Source organism: Hemicordylus capensis, chromosome 3 (genome assembly GCF_027244095.1).
Source record: "Hemicordylus capensis ecotype Gifberg chromosome 3, rHemCap1.1.pri, whole genome shotgun sequence".
In the NCBI taxonomy this organism is placed as follows: Eukaryota; Metazoa; Chordata; class Lepidosauria; order Squamata; family Cordylidae; genus Hemicordylus; species Hemicordylus capensis.
In genome coordinates, this window is record NC_069659.1 from 284059617 (window position 1) to 284071610 (window position 11994).

General features: G+C 45.6%; 1 protein-coding gene across 3 annotated transcripts in view; it reads right to left on the bottom strand.

Annotated features, from left to right (window-relative positions):
* SUFU (SUFU negative regulator of hedgehog signaling) overlaps positions 1–11983 on the bottom strand; it is a 97854-nt gene extending 85871 nt beyond the window's left edge. For 2 of the 3 annotated variants that reach the window (XM_053312337.1, XM_053312336.1), the window contains exon 1: positions 11541–11983. In XM_053312337.1, coding sequence (XP_053168312.1) covers positions 11541–11695 — 155 coding nt within the window. In that variant the 5' untranslated portion in view covers positions 11696–11983. Of the gene's footprint in view, positions 1–10819; positions 10855–11540 lie in introns of those variants that run through there. The other variant, XM_053312338.1, reaches the window with a different exon arrangement.
* Positions 11984–11994: the final 11 nt, after the last annotated feature.

Consider the following 11994-nt stretch of genomic DNA (forward strand, 5'->3'; position numbering starts at 1 on the left):
TTAAGACCCATTTAGGATTTAATTCATATGATAAAATTGTCATATGGATAAACAACCCTCCTGAAGCAAGCAACAGACTGTTTTTATTCTGTCACTGTGACACAGACATACATCATCTTAGAAGAAGCATTCCTTCTAATACACGAGAAAAGGAGAATGCTTCTTCTTAAGATGGTGTTTGCCTACAGTTGGATACCAGTATGAAATTACCATCTACTGCACATAAGAAGGAAATTTATAGGAACTAGCTGAACCTGCACAGAGCATCTGTACAGGAATACACTCCCCCACCTTCTGCCCCAGTTTCCTCTCCCCCCGACCCATTGTGCCTCAGTCTCCTCTCTGCCCCCTTCTGCCCCAGTCTCCTCTGCTTTCTCGCTACCGCCATTATTTATCTCCCGCCCACCCAGCCACCATTATTTCTCACCCCCCGCTCCTCCCCCCCGCACCCTTCTGCCCCAGTCTCCTCGGCCCCCCACCTTCAGGCCCATTTTCCTCTGCTTTCTCGCCACCGCCGCCACCTTTATTTATCTGCTGCCCGTGCCGTTCAGTTTCCTCTCTCCCCTGCCCCGGTCTCCTCAGTTTTCTCGCCGCCGCCACCACCATTATTTATTTCCTGCCCGCCTGCTCAGCCACCATTATTTCTCACCCGCCTGCTCCTCTCCCCCACTCCCTTCTGCCCCAGTCTCCACTCACCCCGCCCCCTTCTGCCCCAGTCTCCTTGGCCCTCCTCCTTCTGGCCCATTCATCCTCTGCTTTCTCGCCGCCACCATTATTTATCTCCTGCCTGCGCAGCTCAGTCTCTTCTTTCCCACACCCCTTCTGCCCCAGTCTCCTCTTTCTTGCTGCCGCCATTACTTATCTCCCGCCTGCCTGCTCGGCCACCATTATTTCTCGCCCGCCTGCTCCTCTCCCCCACCCCCTTCTGCCCCAGTCTCCTCAGCCCCCCGCTTTCTGGCCCATTCTCCTCTGCTTTCTCGCTACTGCCATTATTTATCTCCTGCCCATGCCGTTCAGTCTCCTCGGCCCCCGCCCCCTTCTGCCCCCATCTCCTCGGCCCCCGCCCCCTTCTGCCCCCATCTCCTCTTCTTTATCACTGCCGCCATTATTTATCTCCTGCCTGCACCGCTCAGTCTCCCCCCCCGCCCCTTCTGCTCCAGTCTCCTCTGCTTTCTTGCCACCACCATTATTTATCTCCTGCCCACCCGCTCGGCCACTATTATTTCTCACCCACCCCCTTCTGCCCCAGTCTCCTTGGCCCCCCGCCTTCTGGCCCATTCTCTTCTTTCTCACCACTGCCACCACCATTATTTATCTTCCATCCGCGCTGCTCCCAAAGTGGCCGTACTTCTTGGCGGGTGGTTTGAGGGTGGATGCCTGGTGGCTTGCCGCCTTCGATGCCGTTCCCTCCCAAGGCAACAGGTCAGGTTTCCTCCTTTCTTCTTCCCTTCCCCTGACTCTGCCGATTCCCCTCCAATTCTGCTTCTTCCTCCTCTCTCCCGTCTGCCTCCCTGGCTGCCGTTCCCTTCCCAGGCAATGGTTGGAACTCTTGCAGGACCTCGGAGAGTTCCAGCAGGCATCCAGACGCATCCCCGCATCCCCACGCAGTTCCCTACTCAGTCGGCCGTAAGATAATTAAATATATAGATAAACGTCTACCTAGGGCTAAGAAAAGTTGCAAGCAGACTGTTTAAAGCCCATGTAAAAGAAGGTGATTTGAAGGGCAGTATAAATGGAAATAAATACTGCCCTTCAATATTACGGAATATCTCCAAATGCCGTTGACTGACGTAAAATACTAATCGTTACACCAGAACTGTCAAAGAAGTTAAACTAACATTATCAAAGAGGTGTAATAGGAGCAGTATTTTGCAAAAGCCTATATGGCAATGAAAGCTAATTTTTCCTGTTTAACTTTCCTTCCTAAGTTGAAGACTGACTAGAACTCCCGCTCACCAAATTGGTTTCTCACACATCTAGGTTTCCATCCCACTTAATTATTGTCATACAAGTCAATATTGATGCAATCTGCCAACAATGCAATCTACTCAGGGTACAAAACTTGTACTCCGTTAAGATCTTCAGAATATATTTTAGGCCCATCATGTTGTTTACTGTATCTAGCCTCCAAAAAACACACCATCTGTTGGTCATTTTGCTGAACCATTTGATTGACCTCCTACTCAGATACTGTGCTTAGCAAATATTTGATACATTATGGGATCATCAATCACAGCAGTAACAGTTGTGCTTTTTAGACCATATTTGTAGAGCCTCTGTTCTCCAAATCAGAGTCTGAGGGCCAAAAGTCTGTTTTGTTGCACAACCCAGTTCTTTCACAGGTACAGGATCAATGCAAAGTGGGTGCTATCTAGTAAGGGTTTCCCAGTCAGGAGTCCAATGCACCACCACTGGAGAACACACATTTTAATATGGTCAGAGCTCTTGACCTTCTCGCTGGAGAAGGGTAGAAGCTCTTACCAGTATGCTGATGACACCCAGTATGCTGATGACACCCAGATCTACTTCTCCATGTCAACTTCTTCAGGAGTTGGCATATCCTCCCTAAATGCCTGCCTGGAAGCAGTAATGGGCTGGATGAGGGAGAATAAACTGAAGCTGAATCCAGATAAGACGGAGGTACTTATTGTGCGGGGTCAGAACTCTAGAGACGATTTTGATCTGCCTGTTCTAGACGGGGTCACACTTCCCCAAAAGGAACAGGTTCGCAGTCTGGGAGTACTTCTGGATCAACGTCTCTCCTTGGTTTCTCAGGCTGAGGCGGTGGCCAGGAGTGCCTTCTATCAGCTTCGGCTGATACGCCAGCTGGGCCCGTTTCTCGAGATCAGTGACCTCAAAACAGTGGTACATTTGTTGATAACCTCCAGACTGGACTTCTGTAATGCGCTCTACGTGGGGCTTCCTTTGTACGTAGTCCGGAAACTTCAGTTGGTCCAGAATGCGGCAGCCAGGTTGGTCTCTGGGTCATCTCGGAGAGACCACATTACTCCTTTGTTGATGGAGTTACACTGGCTGCCAGTAGGTTTCCGGGCAAAATACAAAGTGCTAGTTATTACTTATAAAGCCCTAAACGGCTTAGGCCCCAGGTATCTAAGAGAGCGTCTTCTTCGCTATGAGCCCCACCGGCCGCTGAGGTCACTTGAGGAGGTCCGTCTCCAGTTGCCACCAACTCGTTTGGTGGCTACACAGAGACGGGCCTTTTCGGCTGCTGCCCCGAGATTGTGGAATGCACTTCCTGCTGAGATACGATCCTCCGCATCTCTTGCAATTTTCAGAAAACACCTGAAAACACATCTCTTCAGCCAGGCTTTCTCAGCTTTTTAAAAATTTGTTTTTAAATTGTTTGATTGTTTAATTGTAGTTTTATGATGTTTTTAATTGTTAATCATTGTTATGTTTTATAATTTTTATTTTAATTATTAACTGATTTTAAGGTGTTTTAACGTAAACCGCCCTGAGCCTTTTGGAAGGGCAGTATAAAAGTTTTAATAATAATAATAATTAATAAACCTTGTACTAGATCTCAGAGAAACTTAGAAATCAGAGATATTTTTGGCATATGTGAATAATTCTTCTTCCGAGTCCTTTTTATTGATTTGGGGACCTTTTATAAAATATAATGTTCAACAAGGTAATTGCTTATTTCTGAGATCTGGTTTTGATCTGTGATTTCTGGTTCCATGATTGTTACGATTTAGTTCAGCTGGTGGAGGTTACCTTTTGTTGTTGTGGTTCCTTTTTTTCCTATACACTTTATTCTGGTAATTGATTTCTGGTATAAACAAATTTTGTATGTTTTGATTTCAAGAGATGGATTTCCTCCCCCCCTGCCCCCCGTAATAATAAAAAACTTAATTTTTTTTAAAAAAGGAAATCAGAGATTTTATTCCTTTTCGAGTGGACTAGCATCAAAGGCAACAAGGACAATAGAGGGGAGGCTCACCTCCATACTTGCATTACAACAGGAAGATAGGTCCCCACTAAGTGAAACAAAATTGGTGGGCCCCTGTTCCAAATTATAGAGCTCATGTACTCAGGCATACAACATACAAAATCCAAATGAAGTGTGAAATATATCTAATTAACTTTTTTCCTCCTTTTAAGTAAGGCCAAGATTATGCTTTTAATCACACACCAATCAGAAGTTGTAATGACACAAAGAAGAGCAAGATAAAATTGGGTCCACATCCAGCCCACAGGCTACCAGTTGGTTATCATTGGATCAGAGAATCTATCCTGCTGAACCAAAGTGACACAAACAGATTCTCAGAAAACAAGTGATCCTAAGGTGGTGGGGAATCAAAGACAAAGGAAGATAAGTCTGTCAGAGCAAGTGAAGGGGAGATGCTTAGGAATAACTTTTAGTTTATTTCTTGTTCTGATCAGACTAGCCAACATACAGAAAACTCTAGTCAGCATCGCATAAGAACTCAATGGCAGGGATCCACAGAGCGTCTATGGCATTCACAGTGAAACTGTTTTACTTTATTCTGTCAATTTTCTTGTGTAACAAAATCAGTCAACACAGAAGACTACTGCTGCCCCTTCAAAAAACCTGGTAAAGAAACACTCACTACACAGTCTAATAGAATACCAAATCTTCCATTTAAGCATTCACCTCTCCTACAGTTTTGAATATTAGTATCCAAATTCAGATCCAGTTTTGGCAGCTTGAGCAACAAACTGAGCTACTTTTAATGTGACAGGTCATAATTTAATGACAAAAATCAGCAATATCAGCCTGAAATCCTTTCAAAGGAAAATCTGAGGAGATATCCTCTGGGGACAGGTCTCCAGTCTCAGGACAGGTCCTGTCCACATATGGCACATTGTTATATTGGCCTTTGTTACCGTAGATTTTACTGTGTGAAAGAGGAGGAATACAAAAACTTGGGGTGGGGGTGAGTCTTTAGCTGTAAGAGGTAATTTGGTCTGTCAGGAAATGTGGTAAAAATCTAAGAACCCCAGCTTGCTGCTAAACTGCCTGTAATTTGAACTGCAGATTCCAACAACACGATCCATTTTTGAAAATACTCTCCCGTTTCAAAAGCAGTCAGCCATCCAGAATGGGGGCTGCTGTTTAAGAAATACAAGTCTCCTTGGACATGCTGAATTATTTGTGCTATCCTTTGGATTCCAACCAACTTTTTCAATACTGAAGCTGTCCTGCTCGAGTAAAAATACCCTGAATCATGTTTTCCCCAGTGATATTGTACTTAAACCAGGGATGGAAAAAGTGCACCCAGTTACCTTAAGTGTGGCTCCTTGGCTAATTGTTTATTAGGCCTATGGGAAACTTGGGCCAAAGCTGAAAACTCCACATAGCTCCCCACAGTACGTGATGGCAACCATTCCCAGTGCTGTGCCCTATGTGGAAATGCTCTTCCCAGGACTCCATGCAGACATTCCAAGCTGGTGCTGGAACTCAATGGGATCCATTTTTCTTAAAGGGGCTCCCAGCGCTGGGAAAAGCAAAGCACAGTACAGTGGGAAACGGCTCTTAGAGGTTTTTTCTTTGTTAGCCAAAGTGTCCCCTGAATGAAAAATGAAGGTAACTGGCCTAGAGCCTACTTGGACTGGTCCTGCAAGGAGAACAAGAAGGAACTCATATAGGCAACTGCTGCCATAAGAAGCATGTAGAGGCAGAAGTTACCACCCTTCCACCCACTCAAACTGTAGGCAGAGGAAAGATAATGTGGCTGAAGCAGTGGAGTCCTTGAATTCCTTGCTTCCTCTGGCAGCAAATGACCTGAGAGTCAATGGACAGCATATCTGAAGTTTGTGTCTACATATATTCCAATCCCTATTTCCAACTTTTATGCAAAGACGTTTCCCCATGCTTAACAAACTTGGTCATGGCTCAAACTAATGTGCACCTCATACAAGTTTTTGTAAGGGCTGAATGTCAGATATACCTAACACTTGGACAACCATCCAAACCTGCCCAGCCCTGAAATTGAGGCATTGGGCTCCCACCTATCAGATACTTGTTACTTGTTTTACAAGTTACAACAACAAATATTTATATATCACTTTTCAACAGAAGCTTCCAAAGCAGTTTACATAGATAAATAAGATGGATCCCTGTCCCCAAAGGGCCCACAATCTAAAAAGAAACACAAGATAGACACCAGCAACAGTCACTGGAGGGATATTGTGTGCCGGGGGTGGAGTTAGAAAGAGTATGGAACCTTCATCTAGATAGCCATGAGTAATAAATACATATGCAGTCTTTTTCTGACAGTTGACATCATTTGGAAGTGGCAACAAATTATGGCTTCCCAGCATATGCAAGTGCCTTCTGTATATGAATGGTGTTAGATGTAGACATGGCCCTATGAAGCAGCATATGCCTGACAGTCTTCCTCCACAACCAAAAATCAGTTCATACCCCAAACCCAAGTACAAGCTAAACTACAACAGGAAGACAGATAAGGGAATACAAGAAACAGTATGACAATAGCAGGATACGCACTAGGTCTAGGATACTAGCTGCCTAAGCATTTTCCTACTTTCACATAGGAAAACAAAACAGTGGTTATGAGAAAAATAACTTTGTGGAAAGTACAGGGAGACACATACACATATATACACACACCCCTGCAAGTTTGAAGGAGATGAACATTCTCAAATAAGTTTTGAACAGTGTCATTTGGGCCACCTGATATCTATTTCACAACTATTTCTGGGCAAGCAGTCTGCTTGCTGCAGGCCACCTCCTTACAGTGTTTCTCAGTGCACAGGAGAAGAAGCATAGGCAATTCTATAGAGGACAAAGGAGGGAAACATACTACTCTATGCCAAGGCAGCTATACTACCTCTTACTTCTACTGAAATAGGCATGTTTTTGTTTTGCACATTATTCTGCTACCAACAGAAATTTCCAAAATCGCCACATGACATTAATGAATCCATGAGGAAAAACACAACACTACATACCCTATTACTAGAACATCGGTGAGAAGTAATGCGCTCTACATGGGGCTGCCCTTGAAGACTATTCGGAAGCTTCAGTTGGTTCAGAATGCTGCCGCAAGGATGCTCGTGGGTGCAAGTCGCTTCACGAGTATTACACCCATCCTGCGTCAGCTTCATTGGCTACTGGTCCGCTTCCAGGCTAGATTCAAGGTGCTGGTATTGACCTTTAAAGCCCTATACAACTTGGGGCCAGGGTACTTGTCGGACCACATTCACTCATATGAATCTGCCAGGGCCCTCCACTCATCATCTTATGCCCTGCTCATGGCCCTGCCACTAACAGAGATCCAGTTGGCAGGGACTAGAGACAGGGCCTTTTCGGCTGTGGCCCCTCGGCTTTGGAACACCCTCCCTGAAGAGCTTCACCATGCTCCCTCCCTCAGTGTTTTTAAAAAGCATCTTAACACACCTTTCTAAGGAGGCTTTTTAATGCTCCATTTTTAATTTTTAATTTTTGTTATATCTGGTAGGTTCTTTAGCTTTTTATAATTTTCCGTTCTTAGCTTTTAAAACCACCTTTAATTTGAACCTAATAATGATTGTGGTTTTTAATCTGACAACTTTTTTGTTTAATTTAGTTTTATTGTATCCTGTATCTATCTTATTGTGAGCCACCCCGAGCAGTTGTGCACTGGAGGGACGGTGTATAAATTATTTAAATAAATAAATAAAGTAGAGAAATAAGGCATGACTTACAGAATCACCAAAACTAATGCTGTTTGTTTACCTATGTTCAGGTGAATGTAATCCTTAGATTACCTTAGATTTTTATAATTAACACTTTCATGTGAGTTGCCTATATATATAATTCCATAACCTAGATTCCTAGAGCCAGCATGGTGTAGTGGTTAGAGTGCTGGACTAGGGGTTGGGAGACACGAGTTCAAATCCCCATTCAGCCATGATACTTGCTGGGTGATTCTGGGCCAGTCACTTCTCTCTCAGCCTAACCTACTTCACAGGGTTGTTGTGAGGAGAAACCTAAGTATGTCGTGCACCGCTCTGGGCTCCTTGGAGGAAGGGCGGGATATAAAATGTAAAAAATATTAAGTTTATATATAAACTTAACAAGGAATCTAGGTTATGGAATTATTTAAATTCATCTAAAGCTTGGCAAAACATTACAATCTTTTCAAAGGACTTCTCCAGAGTACAAGCCAATTTTAGACTAGTAGTCTTGATAAAAGATGTACGGTAGGTTAGTTTACTGGAAACGTCAATACAGTGTACCATATCTGTGGTACTCATTATCACAAGACTTGATAATAAACTGCATTCAATACGGATTAACTAATTACATTAAAAGTAGCTGAAGAGTTTACAGCACAGATTTCCATATTCTGGTGCCCCAAACAGGAGTTGCAAAAAACAAATTGGAAACAAGCAAGCTAAGGACCACCACATCATTCTTCAGTACTGCAATATATTATGCTGTGTTCATATACACTGGTTGTATTATATTCTGCCACCGTAAGAAACAAGATGCTAAATTAGATCATTGGTCTAGTAAGGTTTCCTAAAGGCTCAATGGTCTCACTACCAGTTGCAAATAAAGAAATTCTATCTATTAGAAACAGAACAGACTCAAACCAAGAACTCTGTCAATTATACATCGGCTCCCTATGTCATCAAGGCTGCTGCTCAAGGAAGGGAATAGGGGGCAATTCCAGCTAATCCCCTGGATCTAGAAAGTCAGGTGACATCAGCCAATCCCTGGTCCATTGCCTTCCCTCTGTCTGGGTAACTTGTCGATGAAGGAAGCCAGAAGGCCTGCCCTCCATGGAACCAGACTACTGGCCTGAAGCCTTCACTCTGCCCTCAGTACTAGCTTGTCCTGAACACCTCACAGCTCTCCCAACACTTCATCCACAGAACTGTCCCAACTCAGAAACTTTATTACAATTAAACTTCCTATTAACACCTACTTATCTTAAAACCCAGCCAGGAGTACATACATATGCAAACAGATGAAGCCAGTGTTTCCCTCTCCCTGCATGCCTGATTAAGTAGTGCCCCTTACCAAGTCTTTCTATGTACTTGTTTGGTATCGTTGGACAAAATCCTACAAAGGGATTTCTACATATTTCAACCAAGATACTAAAATAAACCCTTTGAATGTACACGCCAGAACCCTTACAAGCTAGAATTCAAAAACTTGTTACCCATATCACCCATATATATTGGCACCCGCCTCATCTAAGCTGCATGAATGAAACATACCTATCCCCAAAACCAATCAACTCTTGCCTCTCTTCCAACCAATCCCTCACATTTCTCTGTTCTCACAGTTTTTTCCAGTGGCCTCCCTACAGAAGAGCAGGTGACTGCTAGAAGAAGCAATCTCTGTGCATCCCACCCCTTCAAAGTATGCTATGGGGCATGCCCAACTTTGTCTTACACATGCACATGACTTCTGTAGGCTAATACATATATATGCTTTCTGCAGTCTACGGAGAGGTAAGGACTTCTGGCACATGCCCCCTGGATGCACCCTCATCACCTGCATACAGAAACAAATCCTTATCCAGTCGATATGGTATGCACCCACAAACTCCAGTACTTGACATGTACACATACACACCAAGTTTTCCCTTTCTCTTTGTTTGCATCTCACAGGAAAGTATGAGTACCAGCACACCAGTCAATCCAGCCTGCATGCATAGCTATGAACAAAGTAAGATCACTAGCTGCCGACTGGGGGAGCAAGGCAAGCCAGGTCACAAGAAAACAGTATGTATAGGAGGCAAGCTGAGATACTGGTGGAAAGGAGAAGGTGAACTGCGTGTGCAGACTGGAGCAAAAAAGAACACTGTAAGTATGTGGGTGCTTATGCTCTTGCTAAGGAGGTCCAGCGTGGTATAGTGGTTAGAGTGCTGGACTAGTACTGGGGAGACCCGAATTCAAATTCCCATTCAGCCATGAAACTAGCTGGGTGACTCTGGGCCAGTCACTTCTCCCTCAGCCTAACCTACTTCACAGGGTTGTTGTGAAAGAGAAACTCAAATATGTAGTACTTGAAACTCAAGTATGTAGTACTGGGCTCCTTGGAGAAAGAGAGGGATATAAATGTAATAATAATAATAATAAGAAGAAGTATCAGCATATGTGATGACATGCATTACATACTCATGTGGAAACAGTTACATAGGAACATAGGAAACTGCCATATACTGAGTCAGACCATTGGTCTATCTAGCTCAGTATTGTCTTCACAGACTGGCAGCGGCTTCTCCAAGGTTGAGGGCAGGAATTTCTCTCAGCCCTATCTTGGAGAAGCCAGGGAGGGAACTTGAAACCTTCTGCTCTTCCCAGAGCGGCTTCGTCCCCTGAGGGGAATATCTTGCAGTGCTCACACATCAAGTCTCCCAATCAGATGCAACCAGGGCAGACCCTGCTTAGCTATGGGGACAAGTCATGCTTGCTACCACAAGACCAGTTCTCCTCTCCAAGCACATGTTGCCAAGCTCATGTTCACTGCATGTGTGAAAACTCTTTACCTTGACTGCAGAAAGAGAGAGAGAGAGAGAGAGAGAGAGAGAGAGAGAGTGTGTGTGTGTGTGTGTGTGTGTGTGCACACAAGACTACTCAGAGACAAGTAAAAATTAAGTCAGTAAAGAAAAACGAAGTAGCACAGGGAAAAAGTTAGACTACACAGATAAAAAGAAACACCAAGATGGTACAACACAAACACGTCACAAAGTTATTTGTGGACTTTTGCCCCATATATAGTGCCTCCTTAAAACATGTGCTCCCATCTGAGAAGAACTGCATCAGAACAGAGAGGGGAGGGGTGGAGACCTAATAAAGATCTTCAACTAACTCTATCTGTTGAACAGTCATGCTAGAGCACCTGTAACAGTTTCTTCTGCACTTCTAAGGAGGCTACTCACAGCAAGTTTAAGAAAGATTGCTCTTTCAGTCTACCTCACATGCACAATCTCACCCTATCAACCAGTCCCTGTAGAGCCCAAACGACTTCCTAGCAAACACAGCTCACATGCCACACTTATCTCACACACACACACACACCAGATCACAAAATACAGCCAGCTCTTCAATTCTCTTTTCCAAATCAGACCCAACCAAAGCCGTAGACAGTTCTCTGCCTAGGCAGCTACACTCCTACTCACAAAGAAAGACACCTCTCTCCCAGTGCAACCCACTACTTACTCCCAGTCCTCTGATGAATCAGCTCCTTCCATGCTACCTAAGACCCCCTCCCCCACCTCCAAGTCAGGAACCACAGCCATCAATAACCCCACCGATCACCTAGACAGCCCCAACAGGCCCTCCCCACGAACACCCTCGCCATCCTACCAACCCCACACCTACCGAGGCTACTCCCACGGGCACCGAGCCTACAGACCTTCCCTGCCAGGTTCCTACCCCCGTTACCACACCCAGCGCCCCCACCCCACACAGAGAGCCTCTCTTACCCCCTCTCTCCCCCTCACCCAGGCCCCAAAGGGCCTCTGGAAAGCAGCGTCCCTAACCCCAAACCCCTAAGCCATCATCTGCCCAAACCTCCAGGCTCCACTCACCAGTACTTGAGGATGGCGGTGACCTGCAGGGGGTTGGGCTGCTCTGGGTACAGTCGCCGGCACTCACCATAGATGCCGTGCAGCCCCGGGGGGAAGAGTGGGGGGAAGGGGCCCGCCGTGGGGCCAGGAGGGGGAGCGGGGGCGGCGGTCTCCATGAGGGAGCCTGCGAAGAACGGGGAGGGGACGGGGCTGCGCTCGCCTGGGCGGGTGGGCGAGCAGACCCAACCTCGCCCGCACACTCCAAAACGTCGCTCCAAACTCCCTTCGAGACCCCGGCCCGGCCCAGGCAGCAAGAGCGGGGGCGGCGGCGGCCCCCCTCCTGTTTTGAGCGGCAGGCGACTAAGCCAATTGGAGCATACTGGAGGATGGGCCCGACGCAAGCCCTCCTTCGTCTCTGTTCGGCGTTAACCCCTTACAGAGGCTCACGCCTGACACCTAGCGACGCCGACCTGCC